Source organism: Trichechus manatus, unplaced genomic scaffold (assembly GCF_000243295.1).
Source record: "Trichechus manatus latirostris isolate Lorelei unplaced genomic scaffold, TriManLat1.0 scaffold00029, whole genome shotgun sequence".
In the NCBI taxonomy this organism is placed as follows: domain Eukaryota; kingdom Metazoa; phylum Chordata; class Mammalia; order Sirenia; family Trichechidae; genus Trichechus; species Trichechus manatus.
The window spans coordinates 8,684,855-8,697,860 of record NW_004443965.1 but is presented as its reverse complement, the minus strand read 5'-3'; the positions used below and the strand labels follow the sequence as shown (position 1 = coordinate 8,697,860).

The window sequence follows — 13,006 nt, the reverse complement described above, 5'->3', positions numbered from 1 at the left end:
CAAAGAAGACAAATAGGAGGGGAAAAAAGGCCACAGCAATCTGTACTACAATCAATTTGACTTTGAAATCATGGAAATTAAGATTTGTGAGACTGTGTTTGGAATAAAATATATCTTTTTATTGATAAAACCTTTATCTTATTTTAAATTAGGTACAGAAAAATGGCATCTTCCTTGTGAGACAGTTAAAACAAAACAAACACTTTGTGCTACTGTTCAATATACTCAAAGGGCTAAGTTTTTAATACTGATTAATCTGCATTAAAATATATCAACAATGATAACTTCATGATACACAAGAACATTTACACAGGTATGTTACATTTCAAAGTACACTTCTCATTATATAGAGTGGACAGCTCCAGTGCCACTGCCAGTCAGTCTTCAAGTTACATCTTTTATCTAGTTCTCTGTACTGAAACAGTAATGTATTTACCCAACAAATAAAGCAATAAACCTTACATTATCTTACTGAAAATGAAGGAGGTAGGTGCTCCTGAATTTCTCTCCATTTCCCAGGACCTAAAACCCTTTGGCAAAGCCACTTCTCTGGCTGAGCAATGTACGTTGGTCCTGAGGATTCATGGCTTGATAACTCGATAGTTCTAAGGCAAAAGTAGCTGAGCCTGATGTTATTGTTCGAAGCACAGTTGAATAACCCTAATCAAAATAATTTCAGTCAGTTATTTCATCAAATTTAAGCCCCAAGTTTCTCTTCCTATTGCTTATCTAATGGCCATTATCAGGGAAAGATGATGATGTTACTCATGTGGCTTAGCCATATTATTTCTTTCAAACTGTTCATTTAGCCATTTTTCTATGGAAATTAAATATAAAACTATTATTGTGGAGGACAGAAAACATAATAGTTGTCTGTGGAGTGGAGGCATGCTTCAGATATATTCTCTAGCCCTGGCATTTGGTAAGATGACTCTGCCTTCCCTATTACTCTGCTGGTAGGTACTCAGGTGCCTGTCCGAGAGGAGAAGAGGCTGATGGAGAAGAACGACACTTGCCTTAAAGCTGCAAGTGGTAGAAGTAGGATAAATGCTTAGGAGGGGAAAAAATGGTCATTTAGGCTGATGCGACGCTTTGGTGCAGCATATCTCAACCTTGGTGGTGCTAGGACTGGAAATAACCCCTGAGAGGCTGTAACCCACTGGACTTCCCCAACAACTTAAATCCAAAGTTGTAACAGTTCCTAATGGTTGAAACTTAACATGCATTCTCTAAATCAAAGCCCTGATGCTTTTTCCAGGTGTTACTGATTGTCTATTTTTGCTTAGCACATATATCCCCTGTATTAAAAAAAGAACATGCACTTCTCAGTTACAAAGTACCTACCATAATTTCTGCCAAGGGAACAAATCCAACAACAACTTTGTTGTCCTGGCGAGTCTGAATTTCCTGAATGTTCCCTCTTCTTTGTGCCAGATCTGCCAGGACAGGGCTGAGGTACTCTCTAGTCACTGTAACCTCGAGATTCATCAGAGGCTCTAAAACTTGCTTATCTGCTTTCTTCAGAGCCTAAAGAAATTAAAGTATGTTAATCTCACTCGCTGAAATTGGAAATCAAATTTCTGTTTTAAAAAAAAAAAATGGGGCCGGGGGGAAAATACATACAAATTTTCAAATAACTGCCTAGGCTCTTGCAAAAAGACATAAGCTTGCTGTAATCTTCTTTATAAAGATAACATTATCAGTACAAATGATAATGACAAAACAGTACAAACTTCAATATTTGTACATGTGTGATATAATGTAAGATTTCCTGTATGATACATTGCAAGGGGTAAAGCTTGATTACATTGAACCTTTCTGTGAACATGTGGCCAGAGAAACAGAAAAAAGCTTTCCCCTTTAAATCGAAGATTCGTTTCTTCATATTTAAATCTCATGTTTCTGTTCCTGAGTTATAGTCCATGCCACATGTCAGAGAGGGCAATCAAGGGAGGAAATAAAGGGGAGAGATTTAAAAAACAGAAAAATTCAACACAATTAAGGTACTAGAAATACATTTTCTATTTAAAATAAATACTGTCTTGCCTAACATCTGTTTAGATTTTAGCCTTCAAATGTGAAGAAGCGCATGCACATGAAGAAAACAATATGGAAACTGAAGAAAAGAGCTAAATTAGTGCAAGGAAAGTAGAAGTGGAATAAAATCGGAGAAGTAGCAACACAAAGAATATTTTTATTGAAGGTCCCAGTCAGATACCTTTCTTTAAAGTATCATTACATGAGATAAATTGGTAAAGAGGTTTTGGATGGAGTTTGCAAGCACCATTAATACTGGTAGATTTGATATAAAAAGCTATCCCACTTCTGCTTGCTAGAGTTCAAAAGTAGTAAAATATTTTCCTATGAATTCTAAGTGTCTGGTAGTCAGGTGGATTGTAGTAAACTTAAGTTTAACAATGAGAATCAGAAAAGTAAGAGAGAAAAGGCTCTGGAATGTGCCCTCACCCTTACCTGGATTTAGCTGATAATCTTTCTTCCTGTGCCCGTTTCTCATTATTTCTAAAGCCTTAAACCAAACCAGCTGTTGTCAAGAAGATTCCAACTCATGGAGACCCCATGTGTGTCAGACTAGAACTATGCTCTATAGGGTTTTCAAGGGCTCATTTTTTAGAAGTAGATCACCAGACCTTTCTTCCAATGCACCTCTGGGTGGACTTGGACCTCCATTAGCGAGGCTGTCCATTAGAACCTCCATTAGTTAATTGTTTGCATCACCCAAGAACTCCATTAAGGCATTATAATCTCCTATATCAAGCCAAACAATGGTTCTGGGCCTCTAACCTTTCTGTCCCTGATACCTCACTTCCTCCTCCCCTGTCCCCACCCTCACAATCATGAAAAATGGCCCAATCAGTAAAACAAAGAGTGTATTCTCTTTATCACAGATACTTAAAAAAAAAAAAAAATACACATACATAATAAAACCTAACCACTCAGTTACTTGACACTGATTAAGCCTTTAAAATCATTATCAACTCATCTGAAATGACCCACAATAAATTATCTGCCCAACATAGAAAATTTATCTAACAATCCTTTTTGGATGAAAATACTGAATTACTCAAAAACAGGGTCATCAGCAAGCAACTAACAACTTTCTTATGCTCTGTATTTTTGTAATCCTTACCAAGAGCTTTATGCCAGTTCTCATAATGTATTTTAGAGCAAAATAACGGAGTGGGAAAAGGTAAAATTAAGAGAGGGAAAAACGCTACAACTAAGGAAAGAACTGAATCCTATGTAACTAAATAGGACATCCCGTGTTCAAGGATCTGTCCTTAGTCCTCTTTCTTTTTCTCTTCACAATCTTTCCCTTGGCAATATTATCTAGGTGCAGAGCTTCAAAAACATCTAAGTGGCTTCCTCAAAAACTTTAAATTCTGTCTAGCCTACAGTCTCTGTGCTCCAGTCCTGTACCTCACTGGCCTGCTCTGGGATAGTATCTGAATATCCTAAAACTTCCCAATATGCCCCAAGTTAAGCTCATCGTTTTCTTTTCCAAACACTTTGCTCTGCTCTTCCCTTTTTCTGCCGATGGCACCTCTAGTCTTCAGTTTACCTGGACATGCATCTTTGACTATTCCTTTTCCCCAGTAAGCTGTAAGGTTTCCATTCCTCTTGCTGGTATCCTTCAGACCTAGTTCATTTCCTGCCCTAGATTGTCTCTTCCCAATTCCAAACCTGCGCGCTGAAGATTATACTTCCTTTTTCAAAAACTACTCATCACTGTTCTAAGATCAAAGTTCAAACTTCTTCATGTAGCTTTTAAAGGTTTCTCTGTAATCTGACCCCATTCTACTTTCCCACCTCCTGTCTTCATCTGATGCTAAAGCTGAAGAACTCTTCAATCTCCTCCACCTGGGATGTACCCCCCATGCCCAAATCATCCAAACTATCACAATTCAAATATTAAAATTTTTTCCAAGAATCTTCCTCAATTACCTACTTCCCAGCTTTTATGGTACTCAGCGCATTCTAACTAATATTTTGGCTATATTTAATTCTTTGACTAAACTGTAAGCTCCTTTAAAAGCTTATGATTTAGTAGAAGCAAGTTTTAGAGTGGAGGAGCAGTGAAAAAGAGGAAGACCCTCAATGAGATGGACTGAGCCAGTGGCTGCAACAATGGGCTCAAGCATAACAATGATCGTGAGGATGGCTCAGGACTGGGCATCGTTTCGTTCTGTTGTACATAGGGTTGCTATGAGTCGGAAATGACTCAACGGCACCTAACAACAAGAAGCTCCTTTAGGTCAAGAAAAATGTATACATCATATTTGTGTCCTTCACAGTGCCCAGCATGGATAGCTCAATAAATATGGGAAGCATTGCTAACTTCTCATAAGCAGAGAGGAGGAGGTTCACCACTAGACAAAGTTTAACAAGAACAGGAGCACTTCCGTTAGGAGTATTTTATTTAAATTAATGAACTAAGACTAAAGGCTAAATTATGCTTCCCATCAAGTTAATTCTTGTTCTTTCATATGGCCTCAATAAAAATGCTAACCAAATCAGAAATACTTACAGATTTTACTTTTAGGAGGCATACTAAATTTTGAAGGACTGGCCAATGTACTGGGGCTTGGGGTTAATTTAGAAAATATATCAAATCATCTTCCAGAATATCATTATTTCAATACACAACCAATCGCAGGAGAAACTTTAAAAATTACTGGAAGATGAATGTTCTCAACTTCAACAATTTAATCATGACAACTTTATAGATACTATTTCTTTTTTTTTTTTTTAATTTGTTGTGCTTTAAGTGAAAGTTTACAATTCAAGTTAATCTCTCATACAAAAACTTATACACACATTGTTACTTGACCCTAGTTGCTCTCCCTATACTGTGACAGCACACTTCTCCCTTCCACCCTGGATTTTCCGTGTCCATTGAACCAGCTCCTGACCCTCTCTGCCTTCTCATCTCACTTCTGGACAGGAGCTGCCCATTTAGTCTCACGTATCTACCTGAGCTAAGAAGCACACTCTTCACAAGTATCATTTTATGTCCCATTGTCCAGTCTAACCTTTGTCTGAAAAGTTGGTATAGGTACTATTTTTAACTACACTCTTAGGCAAACAATATTTAAACAATTATTTTTTACTAAAACCTGAGGTTTTGGTTTAAAATAAAAAAACCTTTTAAGAAGTATGAATTTGAAATCCTATGTAAGAGACATTAAGTTTAGCCTTCTTAAGTCAGGGGCTTGGGGTATTTAATTTTATAATTAAGGATTCAAATAAGACTACAGAAAATCAGCTCTCTAACACAATCCAAAATATTAAAAAATGATTATAAAAGCAAGTATTTTAATGCAAAATCAATCACCTACAAAACTACGGTAGTCCAACATTAAGAATAATGCATGGAATCACCATGCAGTGTGCCACACTCCTGGGGGTTATTGGGGCAGGAAGCAGAGGGTCCAAGACACCCAGGGACATCCCCCAGACAATGACACCAAGACCACATTGCTTGATACTTTCAGAAGGGAAGTTGCTTATATTGAGTCTGTTATTTGGTAGGACTTATCAATGGTTCTTAATTAATTGTATTTGAATAAACTTCAACTGCAAAAATGGAACCAATATTAGCTCTTCAAAGTCCTTCCGATTATAGTTCGTCTTGGACCAGCTAACCCCAGATGTGTCCTCTTTTCTAGCCTAGCAAGCTTGTCTTTAATGGCTGTGAATTTGGTTATGGAGAAAGCAGAGATGCCACTTAAGGCATCTTAAAGAAACTTGTCCTTTTGATAAAATCAGAGACTATTTCAACAGCAATCTATGTTACACAGTAATTTTTAAGATTTCTAAGTAATTTCTCCCTATGGGGCAGTTCTATTCTGTCCTACAGGGTTGCTATAAGTTGGAATCAATTTGATGGCAATGGATTTGGTTTTGGAAACCCTAGTGGTGCAGTGGTTAAGAGCTTTGGCTGCTAACCAAAAGGTAGGTGGTTCAAATCCACCAGGTGCTCCGTGGAAACCGTATGGGGCAGGTTCTACCCTGTCCTATAGGGTCACTATGAGTCGGAATCAACTCAATGGTAACGGGTTTGGTTTTGGTTTTAAGTAATTTCTAAGATCCTCTCAGAAAGATGCTGGTGATTAAGAAACCAAAGATTCTCCATGTTGTAAGGACTCTTGTTAATCATAAGGCTCAGGAGCCAAGATACAAGGTCAGGCCCTGTACGTAAAGATGTCTATGAAATCAGTGGTAGTATTCAGTCAGTAGAGTCAAAAGAGTTAGGATAGTTCTATACCTTCTGTACGCATCTTGAGACACAGGCAGAAATCATAGTTGTGGAGGTACCAGGTAGAACTATCAGTGAATGTAAAGTAATTGCTACATCTTGAACTGGGGATCCAAGCAATGGTCCTAGGTAAGGGGGAGAAATGGTATTGTATTAGGATTTCAGTGTGCAGTGAGGAGTAACTGAGAAGTGACAGTAAAGAGGTAAGGAGAAAGCATTATTAGAAAATACACCCACTCCTCACTTATCGACCTGGTTAGGTTCCAAAGACCAGGTCGTTATGCAAAAATCAGCATTATGCAAAAATGGACAATGACTCCTCAACATAATAAAGGGCATCTATACAAAACCAACAGCCAACATCATTCTTAACAGAGAGAGGCTGAAAACATTCCCCCTTAGAACAGGAACAAGACAAGGATGCCTTTATCACCACTCATATTTAACATTGTGCTGGCAGTCTAGCTACAGCGATAAGGCAAGAAAAAGAAATAAAGGGCATCTAAATTAATAGAAAGATTCAGCAGAGTAGCAGGACACAAGACAAACATATAAAAATCAGTTGGATTCCTACGCACCAATAAAGGGAACTACGAAAAGGATATCAGGAAAGGAACACCATTTATAACAGCCCCTAAAAAATAAAATATTCAGGAATAAATCTAACCAGGGATGTAAAAGACGTATACAAAGAAAACTACAAAACACTACTGCAAGACACCAAACGAGATCTATATAAACGGAAAAACATATCATGCTCATGGACAGGTAGACTCAACATTGTGAAAATGTCAATTCTACCCAAAGCAATCTAAAAATACAATGCAATCCCAATCCAAATACCAAGAGCGTTCTTTAACAACATGGAAAAACTAATCATTAACTTTACATGGAAAGGAAAGAGGCCTCAAATAAGTAAACCACTACTGAAGAAAAAGAATAAAACTAGGAGGACTCACACTACCTGATCTCAGAACCTACTACACAGCTACAGTAGTCAAAACAGCCTGGTACTGGTACAACGTCAGACACACTGACCAATGGAACAGAATTGAGAACTCAGATGTAAATCCAACCACCTACAGTCACCTGATCTTCGACAAAGGCCCAAAGTCCATTAAATAGGGAAAAAACAGTTTTTTTAACAAATGGTGCTAGCAAAACTGGATGTCCATCTATAAAAAAAAGGAAGCAGGACCCACACCTCACACTATACACAAAAACTAATTCAAAATAGATCAAAGACATAAATTTAAAACCAATAAACCATAAAGATCAAGAAGAAAAAACAGAGTCAACACTAGAGGCCCTAATACACAGCATACAAACCATAAGTAACAATACACAAACACCAGAAAATAAGCTAGATAACTGGGATCTTCTAAAAATTAAGTATTTATGCTCATCAAAAGATTTCACCAAAAGAGTAAAAAGAGAACCTACAGACTGGGAAAAAATTTTTGCTATGACAAATCTGACAAAGGTCTAATCTCTAAAATCTATAGGAAAATCCAACACCTCTACAACAAAAAGACAAATAATCAAATTAAAAAATGGGCAAAGGATGTGAACAGACACTTCACCAAAGAAGACATTCAAGCAGCTAACAGACACATGAGAAAATGCTCGAGATCATTAGCCATTAGAGAAAGGCAAATCAAAACCACAATGAGATATCATCTCACTCTGACATACTGGCATGAATCAAAAAAAAAAAAGACAGAAAATAACAAATGTTGGAGATGCTGCAGGGAGCCTGGAACATTTATGCACTGCTGGTAGGAATATAAAATGGTACAACCATTTTGGAAAACAATACGGTGCTTCCTTAAAAAGCTAGAAATAGAAATAGCATATGATCCAGCAATCCCACTCCGAGGAATACATCCATCACAGGAATAGACATATGCACACCCATGTTCACTGCAGCATTATTCACAATAACAAAAAGATGGAATCAACCTAAATGTCCATCAACAGATGAATGGATAAACAAATTATGGTACATACACACAATGGAATACTATGCAACACTAAAGAACAATGATGAATCTGCGAAACATCTCACAACATGGATGAATCTGGAGGGCATTATGCTGAGTGTAAAAACTCAATCACGAAAGGACAAATACTGTATGAGACCACTATTATAAGAACTCGTGAAAAGGTTTACACACAGAAAAATACAATCTTTGATGGTTACTAGGGAGGGGAGGAGGGGGAGGGAAAAACACTAACTAGACAATAGACAAGTGTTAACGTTGGTCAAGGGTAAGGCAGTACAAAATTCTGGGGAAGTCAGAACACCCTGACCAAGGCAAGGTCACGGAAGCTTCACAGATACGTCTAAACTCCCTAAGGGACTGAATTACTGGGCTGAGGGCTGGGGACTGTAGTCTCGGGCGACATCTAGCTCAAATGACATAACATAGGTTTTAAAGAAAATGTTCTACAGCATACTTTGGTGAGTAGCATCTGGGGTCTTAATAGTTTGCAAATGGCCATCTAAGATACTCCACTGGTCCCACCGCATCTGGGGCAAGGGAGAATGAAGAAAACCAAAGACACAAGGAAAAGATTAGTCCAAAGGACTAATGGACTACAACTACCACGGCCTCCACCAGACTGAGCCTAGCACAACTAGACGGTGTCCCGCTACCACCACCAACTTCTCTGACAGGGATCACAACAGAGGGTCCCAGACAGAGCTGGAGATAACAAAATTCTAACATAAAGAAAGACCAGACTTACCGGTCTGACAGAGACTGGAGAAACCCGAAAAGTATGGCCCATGGACATCCTTTTAATTCAGTACTGAATTCACTCCTGAGGTTCACCCTTCAGCCAAAGATTAGACAGACCCATAAAACAAAACAAGACTAAATGGGCACACCAGCCCAGGGACAGGGACGAGAAGGCAGGAGGGGACAGGAAAGCTGGTAATGCGGAACCCAAGGTTGGGGGGGGGGGAACGTTGATATGTCATGGGGTTGGCAACCAATGTCACAAAACATTAGGTGTATTGTTTAATGAGAAAACTAATTTGCCCTGTAAATCTTCATCTAAAGTACAATTTAAAAAAAATTATAATCCTACCATTTTGTATGGAGGAAAAAAAAAGGAAGATGACTACATCAGATCCAAAATGGAGGATGACTACCTCATTACACAACTGCCAATCCACTGAGAATCATGGCCCAGCCAAGTTGACACATAACCTTAACCATCACAGCCAATGTTACTCTTGCCTCCCACCTTGGTGTTCATTACAGTCAGACGTACGTCACTGATGTGCAAAATAGTTGGATGGTAGATTTTTTAAACTATTGTCATAAATGCAAAATGTTGGATAATGAGATAGTCAACAAGTGAGGAGTAGGTGTAGACTGAAATAATCCATAATTTAAGGAATGAGTAAACAGTCAAGTGTGATACTAATGCTTAGTAATCTTATTTGAGTACCTCACCTTGGAGGCATGCACTGTGAATTCCATTTTCAATGGCTTCTTGGAAGACCTTCAAACGATCTTCACTAACATTTTCAGCATTCTCAATAACTGGCATAACAGATGATGTTTCAGTTGGACTTGCTTCCAGTTCTATAGTCACAAGATGCCGTTTGTCTCCTAAAGTTCTATCTAAGGTATCTGTAATCAAGCAAATTGAATAAAGTACCTCAGAGATTTGTTCTGGAAAGGTGTCAAGGTACCACAACTGGCAGAATTATTATCGGTAAGCTCAAGGTCTCATAGAAGATACAGCAGGAGAAAATATTAACAATGACACTAAAAATGGTATAAAAAGAGTAAAAAGAAGTTCTACCAAGAACTTCTGTGTTTATTAGTGTTAAAAATCACCTGTTAATAGTGCTATAGTGTTAAGATGTGTCGAGGCAGATGATCACACAAGATATACAATATGCAGACACTTTTAAACTTTTTGAAATATCTTATGTAACTGAAATCCTTTTAATAACAAACTTTTTATATCTTATGTAAAAATGTTATATTTCCATTACACAAGAAAGTTCTGATTTCTTTCACCACAGATTAGTCTTGCCAGTCTAGAACTTAACATAAATGAAATCATACGGTACGTATTCATAAGGATGTTCTTCGATAACCATAATAAAGTTATCACATTCTGTAAATTTAACACTAATACATAAATTCTTTTAGCTAATCTACCATTCACATTCCAATTCTATCAATCATTCCAATAATCTCTTCATAGCACTCCTCCCTCTCTTCCCTCTCCTGCTCCCAGTACAAGATCCCACCTAGGGTAAGACATTGCATTTAGCTGACACATCTCTTTAGACTTCTTTAACCTGGAACATTTCCAGAGCAATTCTCTGTCTTTTATGGCATTAATATGTTTGAAAAATAAAGCCGCCTTACCACTCTACCCTCTTTTAACTGAACGCCTCTCAGTTTGGTTTGTCTGATGTTTCATGATTAGACTCGTTATATATTTCCAACTGGAATATCACATAAGTGAGGTTATGGTTCTTCTCAGAGTACCACATCTAGATGCACATGATGTGTGCCTGCCCCTCACTGGTGATGGCTCATTGACAAGTCAAGATGTGGTCTGATTTCTGCAGTGTCTAGTTACTTTTTATTCCCCCTTGCAACAAGTAAGCTATCTGTGGGGAGACACTTCGAAAACCATGCAAAAATCCTGCTCAACGATTTATCCTGTATTTAGCATCCATGATGGGTGCAAAGTGATTATTTTCAAACTCCAGTCTCCTGCCCCCACATGTGACAGCACTTGGTATTGCACTGTAAGTGAGAACCTTCCCTTCTCCCATTAATTGTTCATAAATTCCTATTTTTTTCTTAATAGTCTATAATTCATTATTGTATTTCATTATTTTGCTGTTCAAATTGCTCTAGATTTGGCTAGAAGAGCCTCTTTAGGCTGGCTCCTCTGTCCTTATGACATGCCTCCATCATTTTTGGAGGATTTCTTTTCTTTCTCACATAGCAACCATTCCTTGGTTATTTTTTATAATCTCCTGTTCCTTACTAATACTCTCTATCCCCTCTTTCATTTCTTCAAAAATAGTAAACAGACCTATTTTATATTCTGTATCTGATAATCCAAGTTATCTGAAGCCTCTGCTGGTCTGAATCTGATGTTTGTTGTTTCTACTGACTTTTGCTCATTGTGCTTTTTACTCACGGTTTCATATACAGATAGATAGATATAGACACACACATACATAACACTTCTTTTTTTTAAACTGTGAGTTCGTATTCCTTTATCTGTGGGGATTTCTTTGAGGCCTGGGTTGAAGACATATTTCTTTAAAGAGTCCCTGTGTTTTTTCCAGGTTCCTTGGGACACTAACAATTCATGAGCACTTTATACTTGGAATTTTTTAGGTCATACTGGTTATATGAATTTAGGCTGAAAACTCAGATCAGATGGTTATAGTTACAAATTCTCAGCAAAGAAATTTTGTCCTCGGAACCAGTCAGCAGACAAGTCTCCTTGCTCTCTCCTTTTGTGGAGAAGCTTTTTCTTAGCTAATGCTTTCCATAAGGATGTGGCCCTCAAGTGCTAGGTTAGAGATGACTGGCAGAATCCTACAGAACAGCTACTGGATTCAGTGCTCACTCCTCTTCCTGGATTCCTGTTCCCTCTTCTTTTTAACCTCTGGGAATTTCTATTATGTTCTAATCAGCTCACACACTAATTTAAAAGATGTTAATTTTTTTTAGCTTTTCCAGCTATATAGTCCAGAAACAGAAGATCTGTGTCATTTGCTCCTTTATTTTTCTTGTTTAATTTTTCAAGTTTCAGTGAAACATAACCACCTGGCCTTTTCACAAATTACTGAGGTGCATAAAAGTATCTGGTTATCCTAAACATCTTTTCCCTACATAATTTCACAAACCTGTCCATGTTTTCTCCTTGGGGGTGAGGAGCAATAACTGTTGTCATATTCTTTTGCTTAAGGGAACCAAACTGAAACTATCATACACAGAAAAATCATAAATTCTTAAACTTTGGAACAGAAATATAAAAACTGCATGTTCTCAAAAATACCATTAGCATAGGATTACCATATTTATTAAACAGTGGAACCTATTTTCCACTCACTATAGAGTAAAAATAATACATCGACTTCAAATTCCTCTGCTCATTCTGGTAGTGAAATTCGGATGAGTCATCTACTCCAGCGGTTTTTTCTATCTCATGACCATTGAAACATACATCTGTGGGATAAACAGCCCATCCAGTAGATACTATGGTGGTAATGTTATAGGGCTTTCTGTGTTTAAAACAAAAAATTCTAACAAGCAAAAACAAATAAAAATACTGTCTACTCTGATGGAAGACACTAGTGACTAAACCCTGCATGAAGCAACTAAACTAACAGATCCAGAAAACATATGTGAGACAGACCATGATTGAGGGAGCATGCTCAAATCCTAAACGGTATTTTTTTCTTTTTACCTGTGGCACGAACCGTGTTTAGGATGGTCTCTCGGTATGCCACCTGGAGAGGACCTAGATAGGTTTCAAGTCCATATTCCCTCTTGATTCGATCATGAATAATCTCAATGTGTAACTCTCCCATACCACATAAGACAGTCTGGTTAAAAGAGGAAGAAAATAAAACAAAAATCAAAGAAAAATTACATTTATCACAAAACACTATATAAAAGTATGATGTTAATACATATTTATTTTACATTAATTAAACTGAGTCTC

General features: G+C 37.6%; 1 protein-coding gene across 6 annotated transcripts in view; it reads right to left on the bottom strand.

Moving 5' to 3' along the window:
- Nucleotides 1-3: 3 nt before the first annotated feature.
- The window catches only part of GFM2 (GTP dependent ribosome recycling factor mitochondrial 2), a 56,761-nt gene continuing 43,758 nt past the window's right edge, over nt 4-13,006 (bottom strand). For all 6 annotated transcript variants that reach the window (XM_023729517.1, XM_023729519.1, XM_004374496.3 and 3 more), the window contains 5 exons: nt 12,749-12,887; nt 9,745-9,924; nt 6,287-6,402; nt 1,345-1,527; nt 4-660 (listed from right to left, as the gene is read on the bottom strand). In XM_023729517.1, coding sequence (XP_023585285.1) covers nt 523-660; nt 1,345-1,527; nt 6,287-6,402; nt 9,745-9,924; nt 12,749-12,887 — 756 coding nt within the window. In that variant the 3' untranslated portion in view covers nt 4-522. The remainder of the gene's footprint in view (nt 661-1,344; nt 1,528-6,286; nt 6,403-9,744; nt 9,925-12,748; nt 12,888-13,006) is intronic.